Source organism: Archocentrus centrarchus, chromosome 2 (assembly GCF_007364275.1).
Source record: "Archocentrus centrarchus isolate MPI-CPG fArcCen1 chromosome 2, fArcCen1, whole genome shotgun sequence".
NCBI lineage: Eukaryota > Metazoa > Chordata > Actinopteri > Cichliformes > Cichlidae > Archocentrus > Archocentrus centrarchus.
In genome coordinates this window covers 3011691-3029919 of record NC_044347.1, presented here as the reverse complement: position 1 = coordinate 3029919, position 18229 = coordinate 3011691, and the positions used below count along the sequence as shown (strand labels likewise).

The 18229-nt window shown below is 41.1% G+C and overlaps 1 protein-coding gene and 1 pseudogene across 1 annotated transcript in view; both read right to left on the bottom strand.

The window, feature by feature from the left end:
* Nucleotides 1-5998, bottom strand: part of LOC115791137 (NACHT, LRR and PYD domains-containing protein 12-like) — a 28050-nt pseudogene extending 22052 nt beyond the window's left edge.
* A 10460-nt stretch (nucleotides 5999-16458) lies between these two features.
* LOC115791175 (NLR family CARD domain-containing protein 3-like) overlaps nucleotides 16459-18229 on the bottom strand; it is a 60726-nt gene continuing 58955 nt past the window's right edge. Inside the window, exons 10-11 of the mRNA XM_030745306.1 lie at nucleotides 17286-17332; nucleotides 16459-17110 (exon numbers count right to left, since the gene is read on the bottom strand). Of these exons, the coding sequence (XP_030601166.1) occupies nucleotides 16575-17110; nucleotides 17286-17332 (583 nt within the window). The 3' untranslated portion in view covers nucleotides 16459-16574. The remainder of the gene's footprint in view (nucleotides 17111-17285; nucleotides 17333-18229) is intronic.

Sequence of the window (18229 nt, the reverse complement as noted above, 5' to 3'; positions counted from 1 at the left end):
TGGGCTCCTTTACATTTTGAGAGAAGCCAATTGAATCTAACAATAGATTAAATGCAGTGTTGAGGCTGTCATTCTCAGCATCTACATGGATGTTAAAATCACCCACTATAATTATTTTATCTGAACTGAGCACTAAATCAGATAAAAAGTCTGAGAAATCAGACAGAAACTCTGAGTAAGGACCAGGTGGACGATAGATAATAACAAATAAAACAGCTTTTTGATTTTCCCAATTAGGATGGACAAGATTAAGAGTCAGGCTTTCAAAAGAATGAAAACTTTGTCTGGGTCTCTGATTAATTAATAAGCTGGAATTGAAGATTGCAGCTAATCCTCCTCCTCGACCTGTGCTTCGAGCATTCTGACAGTTACTGTGACTCGGAGGTGTTGATTCATTTAAACTAACATATTCATCCTGCTGTAACCAGGTTTCTGTAAGGCAGAATAAATCAATACGTTGATCAATTATTAAATCATTTACTAATAGGGACTTGGAAGAGAGAGACCTAATGTTTAACAATCCACATTTAATTGTTTTATTTTTTGGTGCAGTTGATGAAGCTGTATTATTTATTGTTTTTGAATTTTTATGCTTAAATAGCTTTTTGCTGATTTTAGCTTTGGTTTTTGGTGGTCTGGGAGCAGGCACCGACTCAATGGGGATGGGGTTTTGGGGGGATGGCAGGAGGAGAGAAGCTGCAGAGAGGCGTGTAAGACTGCAACTCTGCTTCCTGGTCTCAACCCTGGGTAGTCAGTTTTTAGGAGGGTTAATAAATTTGGCCAGATTTCTAGAAATAAGAGCTGCTCCATCCAAAGTGGGATGGATGTCGTCTCTCCTAACAAGACCAGGTTTTCCCCAGAAACTTTGCCAATTATCTATGAAGCCCACGTCATTTTTTGGACACCACTCAGACAGCCAGCGATTCAAGGAGAACATGCGGCTAAACATGTCGCTCCTGGTCTGATTGGGGAGGGGCACAGAGAAAACTACAGAGTCCGACATAGTTTTTGCAAAGTTACACACCGAGTCAATATTAATTTTAGTGACCTCCGATTGGCGTAACCGGGTGTCATTATTGCCGACGTGAATAACGATCTTACCAAATCTAAGATTAGCCTTAGCCAGCAGTTTCAAATTTCCATGAATGTCGCCTGCTCTTGCCCCTGGAAGACATTTGACTATGGTCGCCGGTGTCTCTAGCTTCACGTTTCTCAAAACAGAGTCACCAATAACCAGAGTTTGTTCCTCGGCGGGTGTGTCGCCGAGTGGAGAAAAACGGTTAGAGACGTGAACAGGTTGGTGGTGTACCTGGGGCTTCTGCTTAGGACTACGCTTCCTCCTCACCGTCACCCAGCTGGCCTGTTTTCCCTGCTGCTCGGGATCTGCTGGGGGGGAGCTAACGGCGGCTAAGCTACCATGGTCCGCACCCGCTACAGGGGCCTGGCTAGATGTAGGATTTTCCAGGGTGCGGAGCCGAGTCTCCAGTTCAGAAAGTCTGGCCTCCAGAGCTACAAACAGACTACATTTATTACAAGTACCGTTACTGCTAAAGGAGGCCGAGGAGTAACTAAACATGTGACACCCAGAGCAGGAAAGTGCAGGAGAGACAGGAGAAGAAGCCATGCTGGTAGTGAGTCGGCTAAGGGCTAAGCTACTAGCTGAGCTAAGCTAGCGAATTTCTAAAAACAAATAAAGTGAGTAATGTGAATACAGGTGATTCAGCAAAGAGTATGCTATTTAAAGTAGGTGAAGATTACACTAAAATATGTTATTATTCAGATAAATCGAGTTATACAGATATAACAGCTAACAGACAGCAAAACACTGTGCTCCGAAACAGGAACAGGAAGTGAAGTGATACAATACCGCAGTGAGAGCCAACACCAAGTGACAGCCCCTTTGAAATGTTAAATGACCCTTCTCTGGGACTTCTAGTGTTAAATAGATTTTTCTCATAGAGTACTTTTAAAATCAGGGCTGGCAGAAGAAGAAGAAGAAGAAGAAGAAACAGCCTTTATTGTTCCACAGAGGGAAAATTTGGGTGTAAAGTGTTGTACATAACAGATACAGAAAAAAATGGGACATGACCATTAGGAAATTTAACAACAAATAAAAGCATTTTAAAATAGATTTGTAAATGAACTGGAAGCCAGTGAGGGCAAGTTAAATTGGAATGATGTGCTCTTGCTGGCTTGCACAATTTTGGCAGCAATTTGACCCCTCACCCCCCCAACACCACCACCCTTCACACGCATACGCAAGCACACATGACCCACCTTCCACCCTCCATCACCTCACTCACACATTCACTCACCAGTGATGGCATAGTTACCTTGAAAAAGTACTCTGAGTACTGATTACACTTTTAAAAAGTAACTTAGTTACTTTACTGATTACTTAATTTTAGAAGTAACTAAGTTAGATTACAAGTTACTTTATTAGTTACATTCAACAGTTGCGCATGTTGTGCCAAAAAGTGATTGTCTGCCATAAAGTGATATATATATATATATATATATATATATATATATATATATATATATATATATATATATATATATATATATATAGGAAATGATCAAACTCTTGGTCCAGTGTTCCACAACCAGGACAAAAACCACAGTGTTTCTCTTGAATCTGAGGTCTGACTAATGGACTGACCCTCCTTTCCAGCAGCCAGGCATAGACCTTACAGGTTCATTTAATTCAATTTTAGAGTGCTCACCCCCATTACATTTGTATCTTCAGAATTGTGAAGGCCTTTTTTTTTTTGTTATTTAGAATAAATATTTTAGAAATTTAAAAAAATGAAAATATATTTACTCACAGAGCTTTGTTGGATTCTTTGACCACTGGCAGCAGCCTCAGCAGAGCCTCCTCTGAAGCAGAGTATTTCTTCAGGTCAAACACATCCAGATCTTCTTCTGATGACAGTAAGATGAAGACCAGAGCTGACCACTGAGCAGGAGACAGTTTATCTGTGGAGAGACTTCCTGATCTCAGGGACTGTTGGATCTCTTCCACTAGAGAACCATCATTCAGTTCATTCAGACAGTGGAACAGGTTGATGCTTTTCTCTGCAGACAGATTCTCACTGAGCTTCTCCTTGATGTACTGGACTGTTTTCTGATTGGTCTGTGAGCTACTTCCTGTCTGAGTCAACAGGCCTCGTAGGAGATTCTGATTGGTCTGCAGTGAAAGACCCAGGAGGAAGCGGAGGAACAAGTCCAGGTGTTCATTTGGACTCTGTAAGGCCTTGTTCACAGCACTCTGGTAGAAGGATTTCTCTGAAGATTCTCTTGGTTTTGACCTCTTGGAAGTTGTTTGTTGTTCTTCCAGCAGATTGACTCCAGAGTTGATGAAGGTCAGATGGACATGAAGAGCAGCCAGAAACTCCTGAACACTCAGATGGATGAAGCAGAACACCTTGTCCTGGTACAGCCCTCTCTCCTCTTTAAAGATCTGTGTGAACACTCCTGAGTACACTGAGGCTGCTCTGATATCGATGCCACACTCTGTCAGGTCTGATTCATAGAAGATCAGGTTTCCTTTCTGCAGCTGATCCAAAGCCAGTTTTCCCAGAGACTCAATCATCTTCCTGGTCTCTGGACTCCAGTGTGGATCTGTCTCAGCTCCTCCATCATACTTGACCTTCTTCACTTTGGCCTGAACAACCAGGAAGTGGATGTACATCTCAGTCAGGGTCTTGGGCAGCTCTCCTCCCTCTCTGGTCTTCAGCACATCCTCCAGAACTGTAGCAGTGATCCAGCAGAAGACTGGGATGTGGCACATGATGTGGAGGCTTCGTGATGTCTTGATGTGGGAGATGATCCTGCTGGCCTGCTCCTCATCTCTGAATCTCTTCCTGAAGTACTCCTCCTTCTGTGGGTCAGTGAACCCTCTGATCTCTGTCACCATGTCAATACACTGAGCAGGGATCTGATTGGCTGCTGCAGGTCGTGTGGTTATCCAGAAGCGAGCAGAGGGAAGCAGGTTCCCCCTGATGAGGTTTGTCAGCAGCACATCCACTGAGGTGGACTCTGTAACATCAGCCAGGATCTCAGTGTTGTGGAAGTCCAGAGGAAGTCGACACTCATCCAGACCATCAAAGATGAACACAACCTGGAAGTGTTCAAAGCTGCAGATTCCTGCTTCTTTGGTTTCAGTAAAGAAGTGATGAACAAGTTCCACCAAGCTGAACTTTTCCTCTTTCAGCACATTCAGCTCTCTGAAAGTGAATGGAAACATGAACTGGATGTCCTGGTTGGCTTTGTCTTCAGCCCAGTCGAGGGTGTATTTCTGTGTTAGGACTGTTTTCCCAATGCCAACACTCCCTTTGTCAGCACTGTTCTGATTGGTTCATCTCTTCCAGGTGAGCCTTTAAAGATGTCTTCTTGTCTGATTGTTGTTTCTGGTCTGTCTGCTTTCCTGGATGCTCTTTCAATCTGTCTGGCCTCATGTTCCTCATTGACCTCTGCAGCCCCTCCCTCTGTGATGTAGAGCTCTGTGTAGATCTGATTCAGGAGGGTTGGGTTTCCTGCTTTAGCGATGCCCTCAAACACACACTGGAACTTCTTCTTCAGGGTGGATTTGAGTTTAGGCTGACAATTGTGTAGAGCTTCTGCATCATAAAAAAAATGCACACATCAGCCAGACGTCACTCTCCGAGGTGCAAGAAGAAAGCAAAAATATATCTTTGTACTGAGGAAAATGACAACAATAGTAATGCACAGTGACTTGGAAAAGTAACTTTAATCTGATTACTGGACTGCAAATAATAACATGTTAGATTACTCGTTAAATATGCTTGGCACAAAAGTGCATTCAGATCTCAATTATACTTGCAAAATCTGCAAGAAAGAAAGAAAGAAATCATTTCTAAAGTAAACTGTTCAAAGAAATTAGTCTTGTAAAGGTACGTGGCCTCACCTTGCTGAGCAGATGGATCAGAATATAAATGCAGTTGAGAGAAAAGAGTTGGATCTATGGTCTCAAGGTCTCTGATCAGTATCTCACAGGCTTTGTCTCCTTTTTTCCTCACTGTGTCGATGAAGCAGCGTGCCTTATCTGCTCTGACTGGGTTCTCCTCCAGTATGGATTCTTTGTCCAAATCATTCAAAATGCCATCACTCACAAGGGCCTCAAGGAGCTGTTTAAGGATTTCTGTTGACACCCTCCACACAAAACCTGCCCGCACCCTGGCAAGTTCCTGCTCTACAGGAAGGAGGAGGAGACACAAACATGTATCAGCTGAAAGTTTCTTTGAAGGCAACTGTTTTAAGGTAATTTGTTTAACAAGAATTAGGACATGATTAATCCTCCACGCATACACATGCTCGCTTAACAAAACACTTTCCACTGTGAATTTGTGTGGCCACTTCAGAAAGTAATGAGACCTCTTTATTTTACAGCACTGTAAATTTACAGTAAAAATCACCTAAGTCAGACTTGGAATTTCAGCCAACTTGTAAAAAAAACAATCTGACAGTTTGGGATGTAATATCAAATTTCATTGCAATGGCCTTCTGCTTCATCCCTGACTTTGCTTCTGCAAATTTTATAATCTCGTATTTTTGCTTGTAAGTGTGAGTTTGTAGCTTTTGCTTGACACCTGCACTTGCCATGATTGTCTCCGGTAAAATGAACTGATTCGCCCAGAGCAGCCAATGATTGTATGGACACTAAACCAGATTTTTTATCTGAGGTAGGTGAAAATCCAGCTCGCATGATCTGATTTAGGTGTTGATTTTTACTGGAATTAATGTTAGGAAAAATTGGGACCTGCAGAAGCCATCCGACTAGAGTGAAAATCAGATTTGCATGACTTCAAGTTAGCCGATGTTTACTGTATTTTAAAATAATAAAAATGCCAGCACAGTGGTGATTAGCACTATATTTGGTCAGCTTGCACTGCAGACATTTTTACCTTATTCAAAATTATTAATCTCCTACCTGCTGATGAAGAGACCTGGGCTGGAGGGTCCATCTGCATCTCCTCTGAAGGTTCTGTTAATCTGTATAAACATGAGAAGATGTTTTCATCTGAAGCAGCTGCTGACAACTGTAGACTGTCAGGAAACAAGTACTTCAATATAGCTCCTTACACAACAGAACCAGCTTCAGATTTGTACTTGGCTACTCCTCTGCCTTAGAACCACATATTTAAAATACAATGAGGGTTTCTACAGGTAAAAACAGGTGTGTCACTGGTTCCCCTGTTTTACCCACTGTATCTGACCTTTATACAGAGGAACTGGATAGTAAACCTCTGAGCTCTTTTAGGACAACTTACCCAGTGGTTTAGTTAAGTAGCTGACACGTGGGTCAGTATTTCAAACAGACATATACAAGCACTTCAGACATTTACCAAGGAGAAAGAAAACAGGATGAGCAACATTATTGTCACTTGTAGGGCCAGTTTTTCTGCTAATCTTCTCAAGGCATAACATACTCCTATACTTCTACATAGTGATTGTCACATCTCTCCTTAACCTACTTTCAAAAATTCAAATAGAGAACCATTATCCACAAAGATCAAAAAAAGTCACACAGTTACTGCAATCACCCTGCCAGCAAAACTCAAGTGATCCTACAAAAGTGGCCAGCTTCTCCATAACACTAAAGGTCACAGCACAAAATACCTCAGTATTTGGCATCCATGAACACTGATAGTTGCACACAAGCATGTACAGAAGTAGCTGCACATACAGGCATGCATGTCAACTCAACAAAAGGCCTACATGCTTCTACCACAACCATAACTAGTGACTGGTACAACTTGCTCTCAAAAGTTCTCAAGTGTCACTAGTTTACTTTGAACAACTCCCAGCCTAATATACAAAAAAAAAAAACCTAACTTCATCTAACTAGTCTTCAGTGAAGTACCAGACTTTAGGCAACTTTAAACAGTAAACTCATGGGCAGAGAGTAAAACAAGATAAGATAAGATAAGATAAAACTTTAATGATCCCACGATGGGGAAATTTGCGCATTACAGCAGCTCAGTACAGAGAAAAAATTAAAAAAGGATGAGTAAGAACAAATAACTAGACTAAAACTAAAATAGAATAAAATAAAATAGAATAACAAGAGAAGTCATCCTGTAATAAAGGGTTATTGTAGATGTAGGGCAGGTTCGTGGGTAAGACCGGACCAGGATGAGGTATCGGTTAGGATACAGGAAGAATGAGGAGAGACGGATCTTCTGTTACTGGCTTGCCACCCAGTAGCTTTAATGATGTCTGAGTAATCAGTTTTTCTTGTCATTCACTTAGCTCTCAGAACATCCAGAAGGGGGGAAACACGCAGTCTATATGGCTCGGGCGATCGCACAGGGTTCGGTGTGGTGTGGTCGCCATTACACCCTCTCACAGTTCTCTCTCTCTCTCACCTGATACGCTAAGGGCGATCATGCAACATCGGACAGGCTAGCTGCAAGATTTAAAGGGCCTGTACAGTTTCGGACCAGACCTTTCATACACATCCACTGCTAAACTCAGAAGTGTACCCCACCCAGGATAACCACCAAACACAAAGTAATATAACAAAGCTAAATAACCAATAATTGATTCAATAAAAAGGCAGCACAGCCACCCAGCTGAAAAACTCTTATTGAAAGGAGTCTACCTAGTCACAGTCAACACCTGGAGTGACCATCACTCACATACCAAAAAAAAAAAAAAATCTCTTCAAAAAATTGATTCCACATGATCCCAGATGATTTATCCCCATTTATGTTATGACCTGTCTCAAAAAAAAACACAATATTAGGTGGAGACACACATAAGTTTTAAGAAAAAATAGGTTTATTTAAAATTACCTGATAAAATAGGGATGACATTGTGTTGACCTTCGGAAGAGCAGATGTTTCAAAACACTGCTCCGAAACATGTTTCAAAACCCCTACAGCACCAAAGCAAGGTTTTGGTGCATTTCACCCCCTGCTGTTTTGAGGCAGCTGAGGTGCCATGATTTCCCCTCTTTTCCATTTTGTTTAAATGAACCTGTCGGTTTGGGCTGGAGCTTGTAATTGCTGAATGAATGATTTTGATAACATTGCTTCCATTTATTATAAGGAGACACATGCATATTTAGCTCATTAATTTTTACTGTGGACTGTGAAGACTGATACAGAAGATCCATTAACAAACAAGAGAAATATTTTGTTTTGGTGCAAAAACAGATCAACAAGCACACGCTGGGACAGCTGACTGTGGGCGCTGAAAATCCTCAATCCTCCTTTTGTTGTGCAGGTGGCTGTAGCTCAGTAGGTAGCAGGTCACCTACTGATCAGAAGGTCAGGGGTTCAATTCCTGGCTACTCCAGGCTACATGCCAATGTATCCATGGGCAAGATACTTAAACCCAAGTTGCTCTCTGACGCACCTGTCGGAGTGTGAATGTGCGTGAAAGAAAATTAAAGCGCTTAGTTAATATGGGTGTGCTTGTATGAATGGGTGTGCATGGGTAAATGTAAAATGTGTTGTTTGAGTGCTCTGACTGAGTAGAAAAGTGCTATATAAGAACTAGTCCATTTACTATTTTCAAGCTTTTAAAGTAGCTGCATGTGTTGAAATGTCCTTTATTTATTTTCAGAAACATCAGGGAAACTTCCTAAAGTCTGTCTTCCATCGACCCTCCACTCAGTGTCCTCATCAGTCATGCTGGTCACCACGATCGCTGCAGAGGCGCTAAACTGAATAATTAACCTGAGCTCACACTGCAGCAACTTACCATTGACATAGGTGTTTATGTTTTTCATTACCAAACTATATGAATTTGTGTAACTTATATGAAGTGTATCATCAAAGGGGGACACAGTGACCTGACTGGACAGGCTTGGACCCTCAAAGCTCGTCCATAATGCTGCAACCAGTCAACCGCACACTGTGCAGCCCAGAGGTTTCCTACTGTAAACAGATATTTAAAAAAAATCTAAATTAAGAAAAACAACAGCCAGGCAAACAATTTCTTAACAATTCTTATGAATAATGAGTTTTTTCTTTTTTTATTGCCACTGACGCTTCTGGTATTAATATCTCATAAACAGCAGGAGAAAAGCTGCAGTTACAAAGCCTCGAATAAAACATCACCATACCACAGATATGATATTTAGTTTTGAGGATACACATCCTGTGACAACCCTTTCCATTTAGCCAGGCTTAGAATCAGTACTAGGACTACACTGGCTTATCAACACTGATATTTCAAGGCATGTGAGAAAAAAGGGAGGCAATATTGCATTTTGCAGCAATTAAATAAAAACTATAACTGTTAGGGGCAGGTTATGTTCCAAGTTTAGGACAATGAGTCTGAATGGACCATGTTCCCCACCTTCTGTTGAGGCTGCTGCTTGGAGCTGTGGCTGCAAGGTGGTCCTCTCTGTCCTCACACGGATCCATGCTGCTGAATTCACATCCACATCAGCTCACACACATTATCTACCTTCACCTGCAGAGGAAACACAAATATCAATCGAAATCCATATATACATACATACATACATATATATGTATGTATGTAGGTATATAAGATTGATTTATTGTCAATGGAATCATCTGTTTTGCCTTTATATGTTTAGCAGTCCCAATGGCCAGTCTCAAAAGCTGGGGATCGGTCTGCCAGGGGCCTCTGCCCTTGGCCACCGCCCAACAAACACTGTACTTGGCCCTTACAATGCTTCCTGTGGGTGGTGGGCCTATAGGAGGGCAGGGCCATGTTGTCTTTGTGCCTGGCTGGGCACCCTGGGCTAATACCCGCCCACTAGATGCTCTCCCTCAAGCTCCAGGGTGGGGTCCCTGGTAACCCTATCCCAGCCAGGGTAAACATTTCCCTTGTTGATGCTTCCAGAGGAGTCTTCTGAATTGCTCTTTTTCTGGCTTCATTAGGTGGTGGCCACCAGCTCACAGTGGAAGAGTTCACAGCCAAGTGTGAAGCAGCTGGCAAGGGACACAGCACCTCTAAGTCGTAGCTCCAGTCCTGCTCAGGGAAAAGTTGCTGCCCCAAGTGGAGGAGTTTAAGTATCTTGGGGTTTTATTCATGTGTGAAGGGAAAAGGGAACAGGAGACTGATAGACAGATTGACACTGCAACTGCAGTGATGGAGATGCTGCACCGGTCTGTCGTATTTTTTTTCTCCACACAGTGATGCATTATTTGAACATGATCGTGACTGAACATGAGCGAGCTACAATCCTACCCTCACCTATGGTCATGAGCTTTGGGTAGTGACTTAAAGAATCATACAAGCGGCAGAAATGAGCTTCCTCTGAAGGGTGGCTGGCCTCTGCCATAGAGATAGGGTGAGAAGTGCAATCATTCAGGAGGGGCTCAAGCACAAGCCATTCGAGAGGCCCCCATGACCCGGCCCCCGGATAAGCGGAAGAAAATGGATGGAAGTATGCATGAATGGATGAATGTTTAGTGGTATGAAAGCAGCCAGGCAGTCACAGAAACACTGAAACCTGGAACCATGTTAGCTGAACACTTCACATTAGGAAGAACTTTATTTGAGACTAAAACTAGCGTCTGATGATAAAATCTCCAGATTTTAGCACCAGTTTCTGTTTCCTGCATTTTGTCCTGTCATATTACAGACAAATAATTAAATTACGAAATATTTAAAATTTGGATTCAGCTTCATCTGGTTAAGTGACATGCTCCACATTGACCTGTATGTTCCTCCATCCACTGGGTGAATCCTGGATTTTATAAAAAGACTCTACGGGCCTATATAAAAGTACAGTAAGTATAGTAAATGATAAGGTTCATGAAAGTATGAAGACTTTTGAAATAATGAAATAATGAAAGACAAAACCAAAGTGGAGATGTTTTGACATGAGGCAGAGCCAATCCAAGAACGTATACCTACACAAACACCCCACTGTCAAGCAGGGGTCAAACGGTGATACTTTGGGTTGTTTTGCAGCCACAGAGTTTAAGTATGTTGGGGTATCTTGGGAAACCTGGGCAGCTTACCATCACTGAGTCACCCTTGAACTCCTCTGTACAGTTCAATTCAGTTTTATTTGTATAGGGGCAAATTACAGCAAACGGTTGCCTCTAGGCACTTTATATTGTAAGGTAAATAATTAAAAAATACAGAGACAACAATCAAAATGTTCAGTTTTTATCTTTGATATTTTCTGAGCTGCAGTAGTTCTGATAAACTGTGAGCAGTCTGAGAGCTCAGTAAACAGTAACAAGTTTTCAAACAAAAAATTTCTTATGTGTGTGTCTGCTGTTTTTCCTGCCTGTTGATTGGACCAAGTCTTTCCAAATCAAATTAAAGTTGGATCATCAGAAATACTTACAGCAGTCATGCTGAGTCCTGGTTCTCCTCACAGACTCAAGAGTTCAGAGGAGCTGAAGGCGACTGAGCGAACACTTCATTTCACCTCAGCTTGATCGTTAACCTGGAAACAGACTGAGGTGAAGCTGCTTTTCTTGTTTTTTTCTACATCACCTCACTCAAACCTGATTGTCGACTTCTTGGAACAAACTGATTTTATATGCTTGCCCTTCCCTTGAACTGAAAACAGTTCAAGGGAAGAGCAATATCACTGCTGATTGATCAGACACTGATGAGTCTAGAGATTTATATATATATGAGTTTGAATTAAACCACTTTTATTACAGAAATATAAATGTTTCAGTGAAAAGGAACTTACTGACAATCTGACAGTTACTTTAGAGTCCAAATACAATGATCTCAGTCTTGATAATTACATCAACAAGGCATGTTTTCAACCATTTAAAGATGTATCTAAGGTTAGAAAATTCTTGTCTCAAATGGACTTTAAGAAATTTAAATTACACTAATGCTCTATTTGCTCAACAATCCAAACACTGACAACCAGTGGTTGAGTGCACATCTGTCCCCTTAATTTTAAGAGCATCCTCATTTCACACACAGTGTTACACCTCATACATTTTCATACTTAATTAGTTGACAATGCACCACAAACTTTTAGTGTGGCAGTAATTAAGCCACCCAGCTCTCCATTCTCTTCCTGTTCTCTTGTTCAGGTTTCTGGGGGAAGGTGCCTGTAGAGGTCGCTAGTCATAGGGCTAACACAGAGAGACAGAAAACCATTCACACTCACATTCAAACCTATGGGCGATTTAGAATAACCAATTTTGATACTGTTGACCATAACATTTTATTACAGAGATTAGAGCATACTATAGGTATTAAAGGTACTGCACTGCAGTGGTTTGAGTCATATTTATCTAATAGACTCCAATTTGTTCATGTAAATGGGGAGTCTTCTTCACACACTAAGGTTAATTATGGAGTTCCACAGGGTTCTGTGCTAGGACCAATTTTATTTACATTATACATGCTTCCCTTAGGCAGTATTATTAGAAAGCACTGCATCAATTTTCATTGTTATGCAGATGATACTCAGCTTTATCTATCAATGAAGCCAGATGACACACATCAATTAGTTAAACTGCAGGAATGTCTTAAAGACATTAAGGCCTGGATGACCTCTAATTTCCTGCTTCTAAATTCAGATAAAACTGAAATTCTTGTACTCGGCCCCACAAATCTTAGAAACATGGTGTCTAACCAGATACTTACTCTGGATGGCATTACTTTGGCCTCCAGTAACACTGTGAGAAATCTTGGAGTCATTTTTGACCAGGATATGTCCTTCAATGCACATATTAAACAAATATGTAGGACCGCTTTTTTGTATTTGTGCAATATTTCTAAAATTAGAAACATCCTTTCTCAGAGTGATGCTGAAAAGCTAATTCATGCATTTATTACTTCTAGGCTGGACTATTGTAATTCATTATTATCAGGCTGTCCTAAAAGCTCCCTGAAAAGCCTTCAGCTGATCCAAAATGCTGCAGCTAGAGTACTGACAGGGACTAGAAAGAGAGAGCAGATTTCTCCCATATTGGCTTCTCTTCATTGGCTCCCTGTTAAATCTAGAATAGAATTTAAAATCCTTCTCCTCACATACAAGGTCTTGAATAATCAGGCCCCATCTTATCTCAAAGACCTCATAGTCCCATATCACCCCAACAGAGCACTTTGCTCTCAGACTGCTGGCTTACTTGTGGTTCCTAGGATACTAAAGAGTAGAATGGGAGGCCCTCCTGATGCCATTGTAACACACACGACGTGTTTACAGTAACAAGACTCACCACTGGGCCAATGCTAGGTTTGACTACTGGAGCAGGAAGAAGTGTGAGTGTATTAAAGACCACAGACCAGGAAAATAAGGTTAAACTGCCGGCTTATTATTAGTTGAAAGAGAAAATAACAATATTACAAACAGTTGACATAGAATGACACACAAAAAAAATAGTTTCCCTAAGTAATTCAGAACATCTTCTTTAATCCCTGTTTTGAAATTTAATCCTATTGTTAAGTACTAAAGGATACTATTTAAATCAACCTAAGTTATGGTTCTATTTGACTTCAAGTCAATACTGTTAATCTATTTTAATTTACAGTTAGTTCTAATCCTTTAATTCTATTTTAGCTATTTAGTGTTCATTTAAGAAGTTAAGACTTTTAATTTCCTGTTTAAACACCTCTTGTTTCTATTTTAACCCAACAACAATTTCAATTCCACACACTGTAACAGAGATACTGAATGTGATTTGAGGAAAACAAACACACAGAAATAAATCCAGCAAAAGACTGAATAACTTGTGTGTCAAATCAATGTCCTGTCTTTCTGATGATCCTGAAGGGTTGATTCCCGTTCTCTGAATCCAGTGCTATTTCAGCAGGATAACATGTGCAGGTCATACCAGTTTGGATGAGTTGCAATATCCAGCAGAGGGCGTAGCTCCTGCTAGACGGTTACAAGGTTCCTGGGTTACGGCTCGCCATCTTGTTTCTCACCAGCAGAATCCAACTCAGCAATCGACTGGAGTTTCCCCGGTCCAATTTCCAGCAGAACCTTAAAAAGGTCAAGTCCAGTTCTGTAGCATATGACACTCCCGAACACAGTCGGGTTGGAAAAGAAATAAATATGCGGAAAGCTCCTTCTCCAAAAGTGGAAAAATATTTTGAACAGGTAGACTTTCAATCGTCAATTTCTCTTATCTTTCTCTCTTTCACAGCACCTTCGTTCTCTGCTTTTCTGCTTCTTCTCCCCAGTGAACGTAACAACCCGGTTGGCTGGAGGTGATCACATGGGGTCACACACATCAATGTGGCTCTTCAGAATAAGAGATTTTACTCACACTTGACCGTTTTAGCTGGTGGCAAAATAAAAGTTGTTTTATATCCAAATAAAATATCATAACATGAAATACAACATTCTTATTGTCTATAATTCCGACTTTTTACATTTTATACTTTTTTAAAGACCTATTTATTCTCCATTCATTTATTTATTTTCTATTTTTTTAAGGTTATCTTAACCTGGGTTACACCATAACATCATTTATGGCTAAATAATTTAGCTTATCTATAGAAAAGGCAACTTGATTGTCTGTGTATATTGTGACCTCTCTGGAAAGTTTGATTTATTATAATAATTTTCAATTTGCTCATATATTCAAAATTCAAAAGGAATCAATAATCTAATTCCTTGTAATCATTCAAATCATGGTTATAAACAAATATGTCAGATAGATAAATATAAATGTAATTACAGATTTCTTACTTCAACAACAACGCCTTACAAACCTGTAAGAATCAGAATCTTTATTGTCTTTAAACACGTAAGTTGCACAATGAAATTTAAAATACCTTCCTTCCAGGTGCCTCAGACAATAAATAAGAAAATTATGAGTGAAAAAATAATTAATAAAATACAATACATAATAATAAATTTAAATGAGAAGAATCTAGCCCCGATTCACACACACTCAGCACTACCACCCCACATCACTTTCCATTGGACAGCACAGAGTTCATTTCAATGATGGCATAAAAGCTGTTCCTGTTTGTTCTGGACTTCGTTGTCCTGAAACATCTGCCTGATGGCAGTAGCTGAAACAAGGAGTGTCCAGGGTGTGAGGGGTCCTGGAGGATGTTCTGTGCCCTCCTCTGGCAGCGGGCATTGAACAGTTCCTGGAGGGAGGGCAGGAGGCAGCCTGTGATCTGTTGAGCAGTGCTGATGACTCGCTGCAGTGTTTTCCTGTCTGCTGCTGTGCAGCTGCTGAACCACACGCACAGACAGTAGGTCAGGATGCTCTCTACAGAGCAAAGGTAGAAGGACACCAGCAGATTTTGGATCAGATGGTTGCTCCTGAGAATGCTCAGGAAATGCAGTCTCTGTTGGGCCTTTCTGACAGTGCTGGTTGTATTGATACTCCAGATGAGGTAGTCCTCCAGGTGCACTCCAAGGAACTTAAAATCTGAAACCAGCTCCACTTTATCCCCCTCGATGAACAGAGGCTGAATGACATGTGTCCTCCTAAAGTCTACAACCACCTCCTTTGTCTTAGTGGTGTTCAGGATCAAGTTATTCTCACTGCACTACCTTGACAGCTGCTGCACCTCATCCCGGTATGCTGACTCATCCCCCCCGATATGAGCCCCACCACAGGGGTGTCGTCCGCAAACTTAATGATGCAGTTACTGGCATGTATGGAGGTGCAGTCATGTGTGTAGAGGGTGAAGAGTAGGGGACTCAGCACACAGCCCTGTGGAGAGCCGGTGCTGAGGCTGATGGCCATTAGTAATAATATCAGAGATCATAATATAAAATCATAAAATATCTCAATTTGAAATGATTAAAATATTAATTTGTTATACAGGTTTCATTTTTATGAAAATTAATGAAAAATAAACATTTTTGACTTCAGTTATTACTATTGTATTGTAATTATCATTAATCACAATATGTGTTAATTTAACAGGCTTGAAACAAAATGAGGATGCTGAGACTACAACCCACAAAAGTTTCAGCACCAGTCATGTAAAAACTTTCCACTTTGTCTTTGGGTTTAAAAGTTTCCCTCGTTCTGTACATGTACAACCTAAAATACCTTTTTAACTCCAAAACCTTTTAATACTGTTTTATATAACATGTTACATATTATAATCACATTACCATGAAATACCAGTCATTGTCCTGTATCCAGTGGTTTTAATTTAGGTTTACTAAGTTTTCTCATTAATCCTTAATTATTATTAATCTCTGTCTCTCCCCCCTCAGCAGATGACCCCCCCTCCCTGAGCCTGGTTCTGATGGAGGTTTCTTCCTGTTAAAAAGGAATTTTTCCTTCCCACTGTCACCAAGTGCTGCTCATAGGGGGTCGTTATGACTGTTGGGTTTTCTCTGTATTATTGTAGGGTCTTTACCCACAATACAAAGCGCCTTGAGGCCACTGCTTGTTGTGATGTGGCGCTATATAAATAGAAAGACAGAACAACAACATGTGGATCCTGGAATAATGGCAGCTTCCATCTTTAAAGGACTGAAGAGGAAGAAGTTTACAAGGAATCATTGAGAACAGTTTCAAACATCAACTGATTGAATCCATGAATGTGAAAACGTGTTTGTGAGTGAAAGAGACAGACATGTACAGACTGAACTATCTGTTCAACAGTCAGAGTGTTTCTCTAACAGGAGGACGCTCTTTACACTAAACTCAACACAGATACACTGAGGAACCAGAACCAACCCAAAACCCAGGATAAAGAGGTTCAGTGAATGTGGTCTTGAAGGTGTGGAGATGGATCAGAGTGTCAGAGGAGACTCTGTAGAAGGACAGAGTGCCAGCAGGACAGTCCACATACACTGCTACTCTGTTAGAGACAGAGGAGGAGGAGGAGGATGAGGAGGAGATGGGTGTTTTTTTCTTATTGTGATAGACAGAATGAGGACCATCATCAGAACATCTCAGACTCCAGGACTTATCATTGTATCCAAACACACAGTCATTACTGCCTCCTTTCCTTCTGATTCTTCTGTAACTCACTGATATATCAACCAGTCCGCTCCACTCGACCTCCCAGTAACAGCGTCTAGTCAGACCTTCTCTACACAGCAGCTGAGGCTCGTCAAACCTGTCTGGATGATCAGGATATGACTGAACCTCCTCCACACGTGTCACCTTCCTGTTGTTGTCAGACAGTTGTAGCTTTGTGTGTACTGTGTTTGTGTTGATTGTGAGTTGACAGGAATCTGATGGAGAGAACAAACACAATCCAGCTGCAGTTATTGATCCATCATCTGTTCATTGATTGACACTTTGATGATGACTCCTGACATCAGAGATGTGAATGAGTGATGTGACAGTTTGAAGATGGTTGAATGTGTGCTGCTTTGTTTTCATCAATCACATTAAAAACACACTTACACTTCCTCAGACCTGGGCTCAGCCATCGCACTCCAGCAGGCTCCAACCTGAAAGGAGGAGGGGGGTCAGAGCAGCACAGTCTCTGTCAGCATGCACACATGGACATTACATCACTCTCATACACACACTGTTACACACTGATAAAGGAACAGTCCAACAGTTTCTGTTCTGTTTTTCTTTTCATAATTTTTATGGATAGAATTTCTAGGTGTAGCCAGGTGGCAGAAGGCTTCTTCCTTGGTGGCCTGATAATCTCATCTCTGCTCTTTGCAGATGATGCAGTCCTGTTGGCTTCATCAGGTGGTGGCCTCCAGCTCGAAGTGGAACAGTTTTCAGCGGAATGTGAAGCAGCTGGCATGATAATCAGCACCTCTAAGTCTGAGGCCATGGTCCTCAGTAGGGTTTAATATTTTTCCCGAAAATGACATGAATCAAATCCCGGGAAATGACGAGCCATTTCCCGGGAATCCCGGGAAAAAGTTTATTTATTTATTTATTTTAATTAGGCCTTCTGTAGCCTGTGTCGGCTTTATATTACTGTGATATTGTAGAGGTAGCTTTCCAGCTATGTCCTGTTATGCCCAGTAGGGGGTAACGTCGGCTTGATTAACGCAATAAAACCTACATCTCGACATTGGAGTGCTCGAGCTATGCGGTGTTGTATCGTTCCTCAACACTCCCTTAACAAATATAATTCGAATATTCCTCCATTGTACATGGAATTATACCAAGATATTTTACAACTGCTGGTGCAAAACAATACGGGTCATCTCCACAGCATTGATAAAGACTCAGCCACGCTGTCGTGGCGACATCTGTTGCGCTATATCTCCACCAGTGGAACGCTGTAATAGTCATTGAAAAGTTAACTACCGTACTACACTATAACATGACATAACACAGGGCCTTGAGTAATGCACTACGACTTGGTCATTGCCATTCTG